General features: G+C 57.4%; 1 protein-coding gene across 1 annotated transcript in view; it reads left to right on the top strand.

The window, feature by feature from the left end:
* CLEC11A (C-type lectin domain containing 11A) overlaps window positions 1–3,022 on the top strand; it is a 3,246-nt gene extending 224 nt beyond the window's left edge. Inside the window, 5 exon segments of the mRNA XM_069100352.1 lie at window positions 1–256; window positions 258–279; window positions 737–905; window positions 1,238–1,429; window positions 1,613–3,022. The exon segment at window positions 1–256 is cut by the window's left edge and continues 224 nt beyond it. Of these exon segments, the coding sequence (XP_068956453.1) occupies window positions 135–256; window positions 258–279; window positions 737–905; window positions 1,238–1,429; window positions 1,613–2,067 (960 nt within the window). The 5' untranslated portion in view covers window positions 1–134 and the 3' untranslated portion in view covers window positions 2,068–3,022.
* Window positions 3,023–12,984: the final 9,962 nt, after the last annotated feature.

Here is a 12,984-nt window from a genome sequence, read left to right as displayed (position 1 = left end):
AAGGAAGGAAGGAAGGAAGGAAGGAAGGAAGGAAGGAAGGAAGGAAGGAAGACAGGAGAGTGAAGCATTAAGAGAGAAAGACAGAGAACAAGAAAGTACACCTCTGACACCAGGTGTTCAGACGGTACTGTGCCATGCAGTGGGTCTGGGTCCTGGGCTCCCTTCTGGCCCTGGGGTCTCTCTGCGCTGGGAAAGGCCAGAAGGGCCTGGGGAGGAAGGAGAAAAGAGGCCGGCCAGATGTCCAGGCAGAGGAACGAGAGAGAGTCCCTTATGCTTAAGGTAAGCAGGATAAAAGGAATGTGGGGGTGAGGGGATGGGAGGGGTATGAGAAGAGATTGGGGGAGGGGAGGGAGAGGAGGGAGATGTGTGTTAGGAGACACATGAGGGATTAGGGAGATGCTGGCAGCTGGGTGTGATGCAAGGATGCCCGGACTTGGGAGTCAGGAGAGATTGGGGTTCCAATCCTGTGTCTGGAGCTCACTAGCCAGGCCAGTCACTTATGCCCTTTGGACTCAGTTTCCCCCTTAAATGCCATGTTTCAGTTATGACAATGGGGAGACGGTATGGAATAGAAAGAGGGATAAGGATGAATTCAGAGACAGGATCAGGAGAGGGGAGGCTGACAGAAAAGTGCCCAGGAGTCAGGGGGAATCATTGAGCCAGAGGAAAGCTGAAGGCATCGGGACAAAAGGGAACTGAAAACCCCGAGGTCAAACCCTGACCGCTCGTCCTCCAGCACTTACAAGAGGCTCTGGAGCTGTCCCCTTTCCAAGAGCCAGAAAGCCCCACTGAAGCTTCCGATGTGGAGGGAGCCCAGGGAGAGGAAGATGAGGAAGAGCTCCTCCTGACTCCCAGCCCCAGCCTCGCACCGTCCCCAACACCCGAGGATGCAATTTCCTATGTCTGTGAGTAATGGAAGGGGACGGTGTTGCCTCTCTGACACCCAACTGCAGCCAAGGAAGGGCCGGATCAGCCTCCAGACCTGGGCCTCCCTTCTGAATAGCCCCCTCCTCGGCTTCTGAGGAAACGTGCTTGGACCGAACTAGAAACCAAAGCTAGCCAATGCCCCTCCCCCCACCGTCTCTCCCAGCCCCCTGGTTTCTCCCTCTCTGACAGTTCCTGGAGCCATCCCCACTGAGCTCCCCTGTGCTGTCCATCTCCAACCTAGGCCCCCGCCCTTGGGTGCCCCGTTTCCCCCTTACTCACAGGGGGACCCATCTGTCTTACCCCTCCCCAGTGGGTCGCCTGACAGGGCTGGATTCGGGGCTCCATCAACTGCATGTCAGACTCTACACTCTGGATGCTCGGGTCGCAGAGTTGTCCCGGGGGCTCCAGCTCCTGAGGAAAGAGGCCAGAGACACTCGGGAAGTCCTGGAGGCCCTGGAGGAAGCCCAGAAGCAGGGGCGGCGAGATCGGGGGCGCCTGGAGGGTGAGTGTTGGCCAGGGACGGGGAGAGCTGGGGGGTAGAAGGGAAGGGGGACTGGCCTTGGGTGGCCCTGGGGATTGAAGGGAGTGGAGGGCACCACGTGGAGAAGTGGGGATGTGGGGGATGCCACACGGCAGAGAGCCTGGCGAGGGCCCCCAGGCTGACACCATGCCCGGCTTCTTGCAGGCTGCCTGAAAGGCCTGCGCCTGGGCCACAAGTGTTTCCTCCTGTTCCGGGACTTCCAGGCCCAGAGTGCAGCCCATGCCCATTGTGGGGCACGTGGGGGCAGCCTGGCCATGCCTGCTGATCGGGCCCAGATGGAAGGCCTGACTCAATACCTTAAGGCTGCCCTGGCCCCCTACAACTGGCCTGTGTGGCTGGGCATTCATGACCGCAGGGCAGAGGGCCTCTACCTCTTTGAGAACAGCCAGAGGGTCTCCTTCTTTGCGTGGCATCGAGCCCCAGTCATGGATGGCCTAGGGGCTCCCACTCCTCACGGTCCAGGCCACCCTGCCCTGGGACCCGACCAACCCAATGGTCGAGAGCAAGAGAACTGTGTGGCGCAGGCTTCAGACGATGGCTCCTGGTGGGACCATGACTGTGAGAGACGGTTCTACTATGTCTGTGAATTTCCCCAGTAAGGGCAGACTCTGGCTCCCTGTCCTCCTCCACCCCTGAGGGTCCTCCCTCCCTCTCTCCTCTCCCAACACCTTCCCTGAAATAACCTTTCCTACACACTGCCCAGCTTCTTCCAGAGCACCCCAAGACTGCCCTAAGTCTCCTCTCCCTCTTTGGGGAGTGCTTCCCCTTCCTTTTAAGGGGGAGCTCCAGGATTCACCTTTCAAGACCCAACTCAAGCTCACCTGGGCCATCTCCCCCAGGACCTTCCCTCAGTGCTCCCAGCCACAAGTACTTAGAGGGGCCTGCGTGGAGGCCCCAATCCCCCCCGCCCCTTGCAGGCCATGGATCTCCTTCCTCCCAGCCTGGTACCTGATTCAGGGCAGGACCCACAAAGGCAGTCAGAAAACACCAGCTGAGCTCCAGCAATGGAGCAAGCTGACTTGGGAGCTAGTGAGCTCCCCGCCCCTGGAGGTCTGAAAGCAGAGACTAGATGGTCTCACGTCAGGAAGGCTCCAAGAGGGTTCATGTTCCGAGGTTGAATGGCTGAGATGACCTCCGGGGCCCAGCTCCCAGGACTTGCACCTTCCATCTTGCCACTCATCACTGCCCATGGGCTGAACCTGCGGGACCTGAGGGCCCCTTCTCTGAGGCTTTTCAGGAAGGACTGGCTCCTTCCTTGCCCTTCTCCCTGCTCAGGTCCCTGCTGCTTCTCCCTCCTGTCCCTTTCTCTGATCTCTCCACCAGGATGGGCTTGCAGAAGGTTGGCATGGGTGAGGAAAACACTGAAGCCTCACCAAAAATGTGTGGATGAGGATGGAGAGGTACGGCTGTGATCAGACCAGGCAGGAGGAGGAAACCCAGTAGGGTGGGAAGGGTGCTGGCCTGGGAGTTGGGAGACTTCCTGGGTGACCTTCCCCAAGTCCTTTCCTTACCTGGCCTCTTTCCTCCTTTATGAAATAAAATTTGGAAAGAGGAGTCACAAAGTAGTGAGTCTGCTCAATTCAACTAGCATTTATTAGGGGCTGTTTGCTAGGTGCTGTGACTTCTGGTGGGTGCGCATTTCACACAGACAAGGATATAGCCCAGGCCACAGAGGCTCCTTCCTGACAAGAAGGCCCTGGAGGCATTTTAGAGACACCTTGCCTTCCCTTGCTCATCACCCCCTTCCAAGAGCTGGGGGTGTCAGCATTTCAGCCAGCCAGCCAGCCTGCTCTTAAAAATGTGGGATCATAATTGGAGGGATGAGCAGGGCTTACGATGGGCACAGAGCATTTGGGAGTCGATGGAAGGCAGGAGGGCTCTTACTGGTGCCCCCAGGCAGCCAGCTGTCCCCCAAAGCCTGTGTAGCCGCCGTCATTTGCAGCACTGCCCTGGGCAGGGGGTCCCACGTGGGCTGCCTTTCTGGAGGTCCTGCAGGCTCCCTTCTCATCTCACTGCTGTCTGTGACTTCTAGCAGATGGCACTCACACCCTTCCCCAGGGGACCAGCTCTCTGACCCCAAACATTCTAGAGCAGAAATGCTGGGGAAGCATAGAGACCCCTGCTCTGAATCAGTTTTGAATATGTAAAGGAAAACACATGAGTTTACAACAGAAATCATTTCTACTGAAGTACAGTTATCGAAACATTATTTTAAAAACAAGCTCTGAGACCCGAGGCTAAGAACCCCTGTTCTCAGCCTCCCATTTTCTTAGACCTCCAGGCCTCTAACACTAAGGTGGGCCCACTGGGGCTTTGTCCAGGACAGAAAATGTAGGAGGCATCACCAGCCTGGTACGTGCAGGGATGTGTATTCTGTCCCCATCCCCAATGCACCCCGGTAAGTGTTCTGCTCAGCCTTGGTCTGAGCCTCTGCTAACCATAGCTACTTCCTCTGGACCACAGAAGTCTTGAGCTATCCCTGGGCTATCTCAGGGCACACCTCTCGATGGGCGCTGACTCCCAAGGGAGCTCTGGCACACACACACACACTGGCCCTTCCTTCACCAAGCCTTCCATCCCCACAGGTTCGAGAACCTTGTTCCAAGCTCTGTCCCCTGCCCACCAGCAGCTGTCCCAAAGGGGGACCCTTTGTCTCAAAGGCCCCTTTGATTTCTGAAACAGCGCTTGCTGGAGCCTTAGGAGTGGGTTGAGCCACAAACAGCTGGGGCTTTTTTATTAGGAGCTCCCTCCCCCCTAGTTCAGACCAGGTCTTCGGCTCTCCAAGGAGTGGAGTGGTCGGGAGCAGTAGACAGGGAACTGACTGACCCGATTATCCCCAAGAGCTCTGCTGAGGGCCTTCCACCAGCCCCAGGAGAGCCATCTCAGAGATGTGACACTATCTCTGGCGACATTCCAGGGTGTGGGCTGGGGAGGGTCACCCTGGCTCTTGCCCCACGTTTTAGGAAGAATGTTGCCGCTTTAGATCACGGCCCCAGGAGGGAATCCAGGATGACCAGGGACCCAGAAGGCAAGGCATACAAGGCCCTGCTGAAGGGGACGGGAACAGACGAGAAGGGCCAGCCTGCCCCTTTCGAAGTCAGCCCCACGGGGCAGCTATCCAAACGCCCCTTCCAGCTCCCTCTCCAGACCAACAACCCAGGAAAGAGCTGTACCAGTGAAGGGTGCACTGGGCTGAAGTGGGGGAGACCAGAGTTGAATTTAGAAGGGCCTGGGGGCCTACAGGCCTCAGACTAAGAGGGGAACTCCGAGATCCTCCCTGAGGTTACGTGGGACGGAGCTTGGCCACCAGGCACTCCCATAGGGCAGCTGCAAAGAGGGCCGTGATCAGCATCCTGGAGAGCAGAGAAGGAAAGCTTCCCAGAGGGTCAGGGAGGTAGCTGGGGTCTCAAAGGCCGCAGCAGGAGGCTTAGAGGCCAAGGGGCGGGGCGAGGCGGGGGTGGAGCAGCCGTGCAGCCCCACCCAGAGCAGGGCGGAGGAGGACAGATTTGTCCTGCATCTGCCTCACCGTGCCCTTGGTGCTCAGCTTTGCCAGCCACAAAATAGAGCCTGGACCGCTCTATGGACCCCAATCCTTCATGCAACGAGCCTGCTCCGCGCCCCAGGCTCCGTCCCGCTCCGCGTCCAAGGGCTCCGACCTTCTGCATGCCCCAGGCTGTCCTTCTTCCCATCTGGACCTCACTTTCACCGGTCCTACAATGATTGGGGCTCCCAAGTCCTCTCATCTCTAATCACTCCTGACTTGGAGGTCAGAGGTGGGTGAGAAATACCCATGATCCTGCAGCCATGTGGCCCTTGGAGGCCAGGCACGTCTCCCCCATCTCTCTGGCCCTCAGGCTTCCGATCCGTCAAATGATGGGGCTGGACTGGCTGAGCTGGACCGGTCCTTTCGCTCCTAGTGAACCACGGCATTTCTGTGTCTGTACCCACCCCCACCCCCGGGCTTGGCACAAAGCAAGTTCTTAATGAATCCTTGGTCATTAAAAGGCTGACAGATCGAACAGTCTATGAGCCCAAGAACCTGGGAAGCCAGGAACGATGGAAAGCCCCAGCCCGCCCCGCTCTTCAGGGAGTCACTGGAGTTGTGGTGAAGGAGGCTTCAGGCCAGACAGAAGCCACAAACCCTGGGGCAGAAGCAATTGACTTCCAGACAGATGTGGCCGGGCCTCCCTGGGCTGCACCGCACAGGCTGAGCTGTGGACACCTCTCCTACACAGACCCATGTAGACCTTTAGGAATGCATGCACATATCATCCTGAAGACCCAAGTATGGGGTTTGGAAAAGGAGGACTCTCCCTCTCTCCTTCCTTGGGAGTCAGAACTGAGTGTGAGTGCCAACTTGGCCCCAGACTCGCTGGGTGACTGTGGACACATTTTACAGATGGGAAAACTGAGGCCCAGAGAAGGAAAAAGATTCGTCCAAGATGTTGCAGCCGTCCCAAATCAGAGACAGGGCTCTGGAGTTTATAGGAGACCATCTATTCCAACTCTTTCATCTCACAGGAAGCCAAAGGCCTGAATGGTCCCCAGGGAGGAAATGCTCCCAGAAACTGTGGACCATTCTGGAGCAGAAGCAGACCCTGGCAGGATCAGCAACAGCCATGGGTGTCATGATGGGCTCTCCCAGAACTTGGGGGGGGGGGCTCACTTTGTTCTCAGGAGGCAGAGGTGTGAACTGGAGTGAAGGCCCAAGAGGGGAAGACAGAGGAGACCAGACGGGGGCTTCTCGGTCCCTTTGGAGGAATGGGGAAGAGGGTGAGCATGTATATACCAGCTACTATGTGCCAGGCACTATACACCTTACAAATATGATGTTTGATCCCAACAACCCATTTTGCAGATGGGGAAACTGAGGCAATAGGGCCCATTGTCGATTAGCTAGGCTGTGTCAGAGGCCAGACTTGAAGGCCTCCTTTTCCTAAGTGAGTCAGGTATTCAGGAAGGGCCACCTAGGTCCAGGCCATGCTACGGTAAGCAATGGGGATGCAGAGAAAGACCCTATCCCAAGTGGCCTCTCCCATTTCTCTATCCTGTTTGGAGGCTAACTGAAGGGCCCAGGCAGAGCAGATCCAAAGTCAGGAAACTTTGCCTCAGTGATCTCTGCCTGTCAGTAAGCGATTATTAAGCACCTACTGTGTGCCAGCAATACAAAAAGAGGGGAAACGAAGTCTCTGCCTCCCCTCAAGGAGCTCAGTCTAATTGGGGGGGGGGGGACCAACCCCAACAGCTCTAGAGGGGAAAGCTACAAATGGGACACGTGGGTGCTAGTTAGCAGGAGGAAGGTTCTAGAATTAAGAAGGGCGAGGAAGGTGGGGGGGGCACCCTCCCCACAGATCTCTAAATCCCGGAAGGGGCTGTAAAGGGATGGGTGGGTTGGATGGGATGGTAGTGCACACGAGCAGAGTGTGGCATGTGCACACGCATGGCTGTGGCGTGGTGCACACGGGCGGAATGTGGCATGTGCACACACATGGCTTGGCATGCTTGTGGTGTGGTGCACATAGGTGGAGCGTGGCATGCTCACACACATGGATTGGCGTGTTTATAGTGTGGCGCACCCACTCAGAGTGTGGCATGTGCACACACATGGCTATGGCGTGTTTGTGGTGTGGTGCACACGGGCAGAATGTGGCATGTGCACACACATGGCTTGGCATGCTTGTGGTGTGGTGCACACAGGTGGAGTGTGGCATGTTCACACACATGGCTTGGCGTGTTTATACTGTGGTGCACACTGCAAACCTGTGAGCCATGATGTGTACATGCATGCTTGCATGATGCATGCATGAGCTGTGGGGTGCACACATGCACGTGTGTGTGTGTGTGTGTGCACGCTCAGTTCTGGCACCACGTGGTGCTGTGAGGCCGAACACGTGTCTGGATGTACCGTGCTGTGTGTATGCCAGTGATGAGTCAGCCTGCCAGGACGGGGCTGGTGTTTGGGGATTGGATGTGAGGGGGTGCAGAGAAGGAAGCTGTCCTGGGCCCATTCGGAGCCCCCTTGGAGCTTCTCCTGGGTGGGCCTGGAGCCTCCTGGCTCCTCTGCCCTGCAAAGGGTGCTGGGGAGGGGAGACCCTTCTCTGCTCTTCCCACCCTAGGAGGTCTCCAGCAAATCCTGTCACCTCCCTGGGACTGTTCCCTTGTGTGTCAAGTGAGAGGTTAGACTGAGAGGCTCTGCAGTTCCTCCACCTCTCAATTTATGCCCCTTTAATCCTTCTCCCCACACACCCCACACCCCTGCCTCCCACCAGGGAAGGGACTGCCTGTCTCCCATGATGCTCTGAGTCTGGGAAAGGCAGCCACAGGCTCAACAATCCAGGGACCGAATTGGGCAGTGGGTTGGAGAGCCTGGGAATGAGGAGTGGGGGGGGGGGGAGAAAGGAGGAGACAGGGCTGGGCAGTCTGCTGACTAGAAAGAAGACACTGGGTCACAGTAGACTCCAAGAGAAGGAAGCTGTAGGCTCCAAAAGACAACGAGATGATGGGGCTTCTGGCTGCCCAGCTTCTAGAAGGGGCACTCAGGACCAGCCCTCTGCTCAGACTCCTGCATTCAGTTGTAGGATATGACATAGGAAAACCAGGGAGCCTTCATTTGGGCCTAGAGCTGAGCACACTCTGGGAAGCTCCTCAGTGGTTATTCCCATGATTCTGGAGCTGGGCAGCCTGAGGAGGAGCAGGGTCTGGAGGGCAGGCCAGGAGGGTGGACTTAGGAGCATCTGTCCTGGAGAAAAGCCCCTAAGGGAGAGCTGGCAACTGAAGCAGCTTCAGAGGTGGAAGGGCAGTCCTGGGGGCTCCCCACAAGAATGCCCAATCCCATCTGGCACTTGGGGTCTGCTGGGAGCTTCAAGCCTCACGTTCACATGCAAGTTATCCCAGGTGATTCTCATAACCCTGGCAGGAGATACTATTATCCCCATTTTACAGAGGGGCAAGCTGAGGCAGGCAGAACAGAAATGATTGGTCTGGGGTTTGAGGCTGGATTTGAACTCAGGCCCTCTGACTGCTATGGCCCCATGGGAACTGGGGAACAAAGTCCCTCTGACCCCCCATTTCACAGCTCCCTGGGGCCCCTGCTTTCTTTCCAGAGAAGGTCTAGATGCCCCTTCACCTTGATCTGGGCAGAGGTGACCCTCCACGAGATATCTGCTGGCTGGAGGGGAGACCCAGGGCCACAGTCCTAACAAGGTCCAAGGCTTTTGCCCAGCTTCCTATTTCAACTCCTTCAGCTGCTTTTCCGGTTTGTGCTCTTTCTTCTGTCTTGCAAAATATAGGAAAACTAAATGCAAAATTACCTTTGGGGTGGGGGAAGCACTAGCAAGGAAGGCTTCTGCACGGGTGGGTGGGGAGAGCTGGGGCCAAAGGAAGGAGTGGGGAAGTCTCCCAGGCAGCAGTGAATTGGGAGGGCATCTCGGACATGAGGATCAGCCTGTGTAAGAGCCCGGAGGCAGGTAGGCCAATTTGGTCTGACCTTGGAGCTTGTGAGGAGGAGGAATGGATAAAGAGTCTCGGAAGGGAGGCTTGAAGCTGACTGTGAGGGTCCTGAAATGCCCCCAACGGGACCCTAAGGGCAATAGGGAGCCAGAGGAGTTTGGGGGGGGGAGAGGGAAACAATGAAGATAGGTGCCTTTGGGAGAAACAGGGAGGGTCAGACGAGAAGAGGGCTCTGGCGGAATGGTGAGTTCTGCTCAGGCCAGGCTGAAGTTGAGGTGCCTGTGGGACAGCTGCTGCACAGTCTTCACCGACTGTGGTCCCCGGGCCTGGCTTCCCGCAGGTCTCAGCCACCATCCCTGATCCTACAGGAAGCCACTGTTGACCATCCCCCTCGAGGCTCAGCTTGTGTGTACACAGCAGTTTGACGTGTTCTCCCCGGTAGACGGCGAGCTCCCGGGAGGGCAGGGGCTGGGTTTGCCCTTTTATATATCCCCAGGACTTAAGTACAGAGCCTGGCAACAGTAGGCATCTTACTGACCAGACTTGGCAATATCCCATGATCAGTGAATGGGACTGCAACTAGAAGACAGAGCAGGGCTGGATATAGACCGGCAGCCAGAAGCACTGACCCCGTGGGAGCCGATGAGACAGAAGCGCCAGGGCCGAGCTTGAGGGCCAGCCACGGCCCTGGCTGGTGAGCAGGAAGGGGGAAGGGCTGGCCAATCAGAGACTGCAGGAGGAGAAGGTGGGGATGGTGTCAGGCCCAGCAGAAAAGGGGCAGCCAAAGCGCCTGGCTCCGGCCCGGCGCTGTTCCATTCGGTCTCCCTGTTCTGGAGAGCCATGGACACGATGCTAAGAGCGTGGCAGGGCTGCCTCTGGGTCCTCCTGGGACCTTGGCCTCTCACCACTCAGCTAGCGCACCTCTTCTAGGGGAAGTCCCGAAGCTCCACGGTCGTCCCCCCCCAAATCGCCGCCTTTGTATTCACTTACTATGTTCTCGGATTGTGTCTGTGTGTGTGTACTGGCAGAGTACGCTACGCGAGGGTGGGGACCCTTCCGATTTTGTCTTTGCACAAAAGCCAGGGTTTGGCACTGTCTCACTCAGGTTAATGAAGGCTTGTTGACTGACTGAGTGACTGACCGACTCACCGATGATTGACTGACTGATTCACACCTTGGGCCCGGAGAGGTCTCGCCCTGTCTTTGCGCTAAGGAAGCCCGAGAAACCGGGACGGACCAACCAGAGGCTTCGGCACAAACTGTGGCGCATGAACGCAATGGGTTAGGACGCTGACAGTGGCTCAAAGCAGCACGGGAAACTCAGTTGAGAGGGATGGGGGAAGCAAGCCGGACCAGAGGGCTGTGCAGAAGAGGAGACGGAAAGGGAGGCAGAAGGCTGCATCCCTGGGATCATTGTGAAGGCAAGGTCGGCTCTGTCTGGGTGTGGACCGCTGTCTACACTGGCAGACCCAGGTGATGGCATGACTGCTTCCCATCTGGGTATGGACCGCTGTCTACACTGGCTGAGCAACTCCAGTTCCCCAAGTGAATCCTCCGCGTCCCAGAAGGGAAAAGTGAGTCTCAGAGAGCCAGGGACGTGTGTGGGAGCACAAATTCGGGAGGAACCGGCGGTGGGAGGCACGGAGGGCGCCGGCTGGAGAGCACTCTGCAACCATCGGGCTGCCACGTGGCCGCACCCCTCCCCCCTTTCTCCGCGGTCCGGGTCACGTGAGACTCACCAACGGTGAGAGCCGCGCATGCGCAGACTCGGCCGCTGCCGAGCCGTGGCCGCCGCCTCCAACCTAGAGTACGGTACGAGCGCCAAGGGTTCCTCGGACTGCGCGTGCGCTCCGCCCCCTAGCCCCTCCCTGCTCTCTTCCTCTGCCGGTGCGCTTGCGCACTGCACACCCCACAGGGGGGAGGGAAGGCCGTTGATAGACGGGCAAGGGGCGGAGCCGTGGACCCTGCAGAGACAGTCCGCCCCGGTGTAGACGCCCGAGAGGAGAGATACCTCGAGACTGCCCAGATCCGGAGGGTGTGGGTCCGCGCGGCCCTGGGACAGTCCCGAGGGAGCAGCTGGGGGCCCCTGAGCCTCTCCCCCCGCCCCCGCCAGGCGGGGAGGGGCGGGGCGGGCCGGGGGGGGGGGGGGGGCCCAGGCCGGGGCATCCTCGGTCTCGCTGCAGCCACAGCTACTTTGGGGCCAGACTGGCTGCGCTGCTTCCGCCTCCCCCTCTCCCCCGCCCCCCTTCGCCAGTACCAACCGAGGACCCCGGCCCAGAAAAGGCACCACCTGCCCCAGTCTCCCCCGCCCCTGAAAGTGTCGCTGATGCAAGTGTTTCCCGCAGGGTTTTGGGGGGAGCTGGTTGTTAAACATTATTAGCACATCTCGACATCGGCTCCTGACTCAGCCCAGCAGGGCCCCCTTTCTGAGTGGGGACGCGACTCGGGTCACACCGGCGATAGGAAGCAGGATTTAAAAACAGGCTCTCCGTGTTCTTTTTATAAAACAATTTAGGCAGATTGAGTTTCTTAGCTCGCCTTTGACCCGAATAAAAGGAAGGGGTCGCCGCTTTGCGGCTTCATTACACGCGATCCCCCTGCCCCTCCTCCCTCGTGGCAGCCGCGCCCCCTCCCTCTCTGTTAATGACCGCCGCCACTGATACTTTGTATCCAGAGCTTGGTGCGTGGAGGCCTGGGAACCTGGAGAGCGCCGGGGACCGCAGGCTTGCCGGGTTCTGGCTGACAGCCGGTGTTCGCTCCATTCCCCAGTCTGGGAAGGGCGAAGGAAGGCCCCGCGCTTGTTCCCACACTTTTGAGCAGGGGGTTTTCAGCAATGTTGTTGGTCAGCTAACTGAAAAAGGCTACAAGCCAAGACCAAAGTGGAAGGAGGGTTGGTGTGGGACTGTCTGTTCACAGATGATTGTGCACACAATGCAGCCTCTGTGGCTGAGATGCAACAAAGTCTGAATCCATTCTCTGCTGCTTGTGCTAGTTTGGGCCTAACAATGAGCACCCAGAAAACAGGTTCTCCCCCACACCATCCATACACAGAACCATGAGTGACAATAAAGGGAGAAATGCTGAAGGCTGTGAGTTCGCTTACCTGGGCAGTATGCTTTCAAGGAATAATGATAGTGAGGCTGTCGCATGTATTGCCAGGGCTAGCTCAGTGTTTGGGAGGCTCAAAATGAAGTGTGGCAGAGAAGGGGGATTAGGCTGGCTAACAGACTGAAAGTCGACTAGCCGTGGTGCTGACCTCATTGCTGGATGCCTGTGAAAGCTGTACAGTCTAGTCTCCCAGTGCCTTGCCAGGAAACAATCACTTCCATTGGAATTGTCTTAGGAAGATTCTGAAGCTCACCCGGCAGGGTAAGGTACCAGACACTGAAGTCCTCACTCGACCTAAACTGCCAAGCCCTCAGACTCTGCTTCAGAGAGCAAAGCTCCCAAGGGCTGGCCGTGTTATTAGAATGCGAAACAAAAGCTTATGGTCACATGGGGGTCAGAAGAAGCCATACAAGGACATGCTCAAGGTCTCTCTGAAAAACTTTAGAATTGAGTGACATGGGAGTCACTGGCACAGGACCACCCGGCGTGGTGCGCCATCATCAGAGAGGGTGCCATGCTCTGTGAGCAAAGCAGAATTGAGACAGCTCAGAGGAGATGTGAGATGCATTCATTTAGAGCACCTGCACCACATGTTTTCATGGACTCTGTGCCTGACCATCCCAGCTCATACTGGGCTGATCAGAGACAGTCAGACCCTGTGTGACTTGACACCAACATAGTGGTGTCATCTCTGCACAAAAAGGACAAACCACTGAGCCTTCACACGTGTCTCCTCCCTTTGAATGCAGCCCCCCAGAGGGCAAGGCTTCTGCCTTTTGTCTGGGAATGCACTCGCTGGCCTCTTTCACCACCTAGTGCTAATTCTCCCACAGCAGCCACAGCAGAAAACCCCCTCTCCCACAAAGAAGCTTCTGCAAATGTCTTTGAGAAGCCTGTGAGCTCCTTCGGGCACCAGTGGCAGACTTTGAGAAGCCTGTGAGCTCCTTCGGGCACCCAGT

This window comes from Petaurus breviceps, unplaced genomic scaffold, assembly GCF_028583685.1.
Source record: "Petaurus breviceps papuanus isolate PSGF00001 unplaced genomic scaffold, PetGlider_PUasm1.0 398, whole genome shotgun sequence".
Taxonomy (NCBI): Eukaryota; Metazoa; Chordata; class Mammalia; order Diprotodontia; family Petauridae; genus Petaurus; species Petaurus breviceps.
Note: the sequence above shows the minus strand (reverse complement) of the source record. Positions and strands in the feature narration are given on the sequence as shown.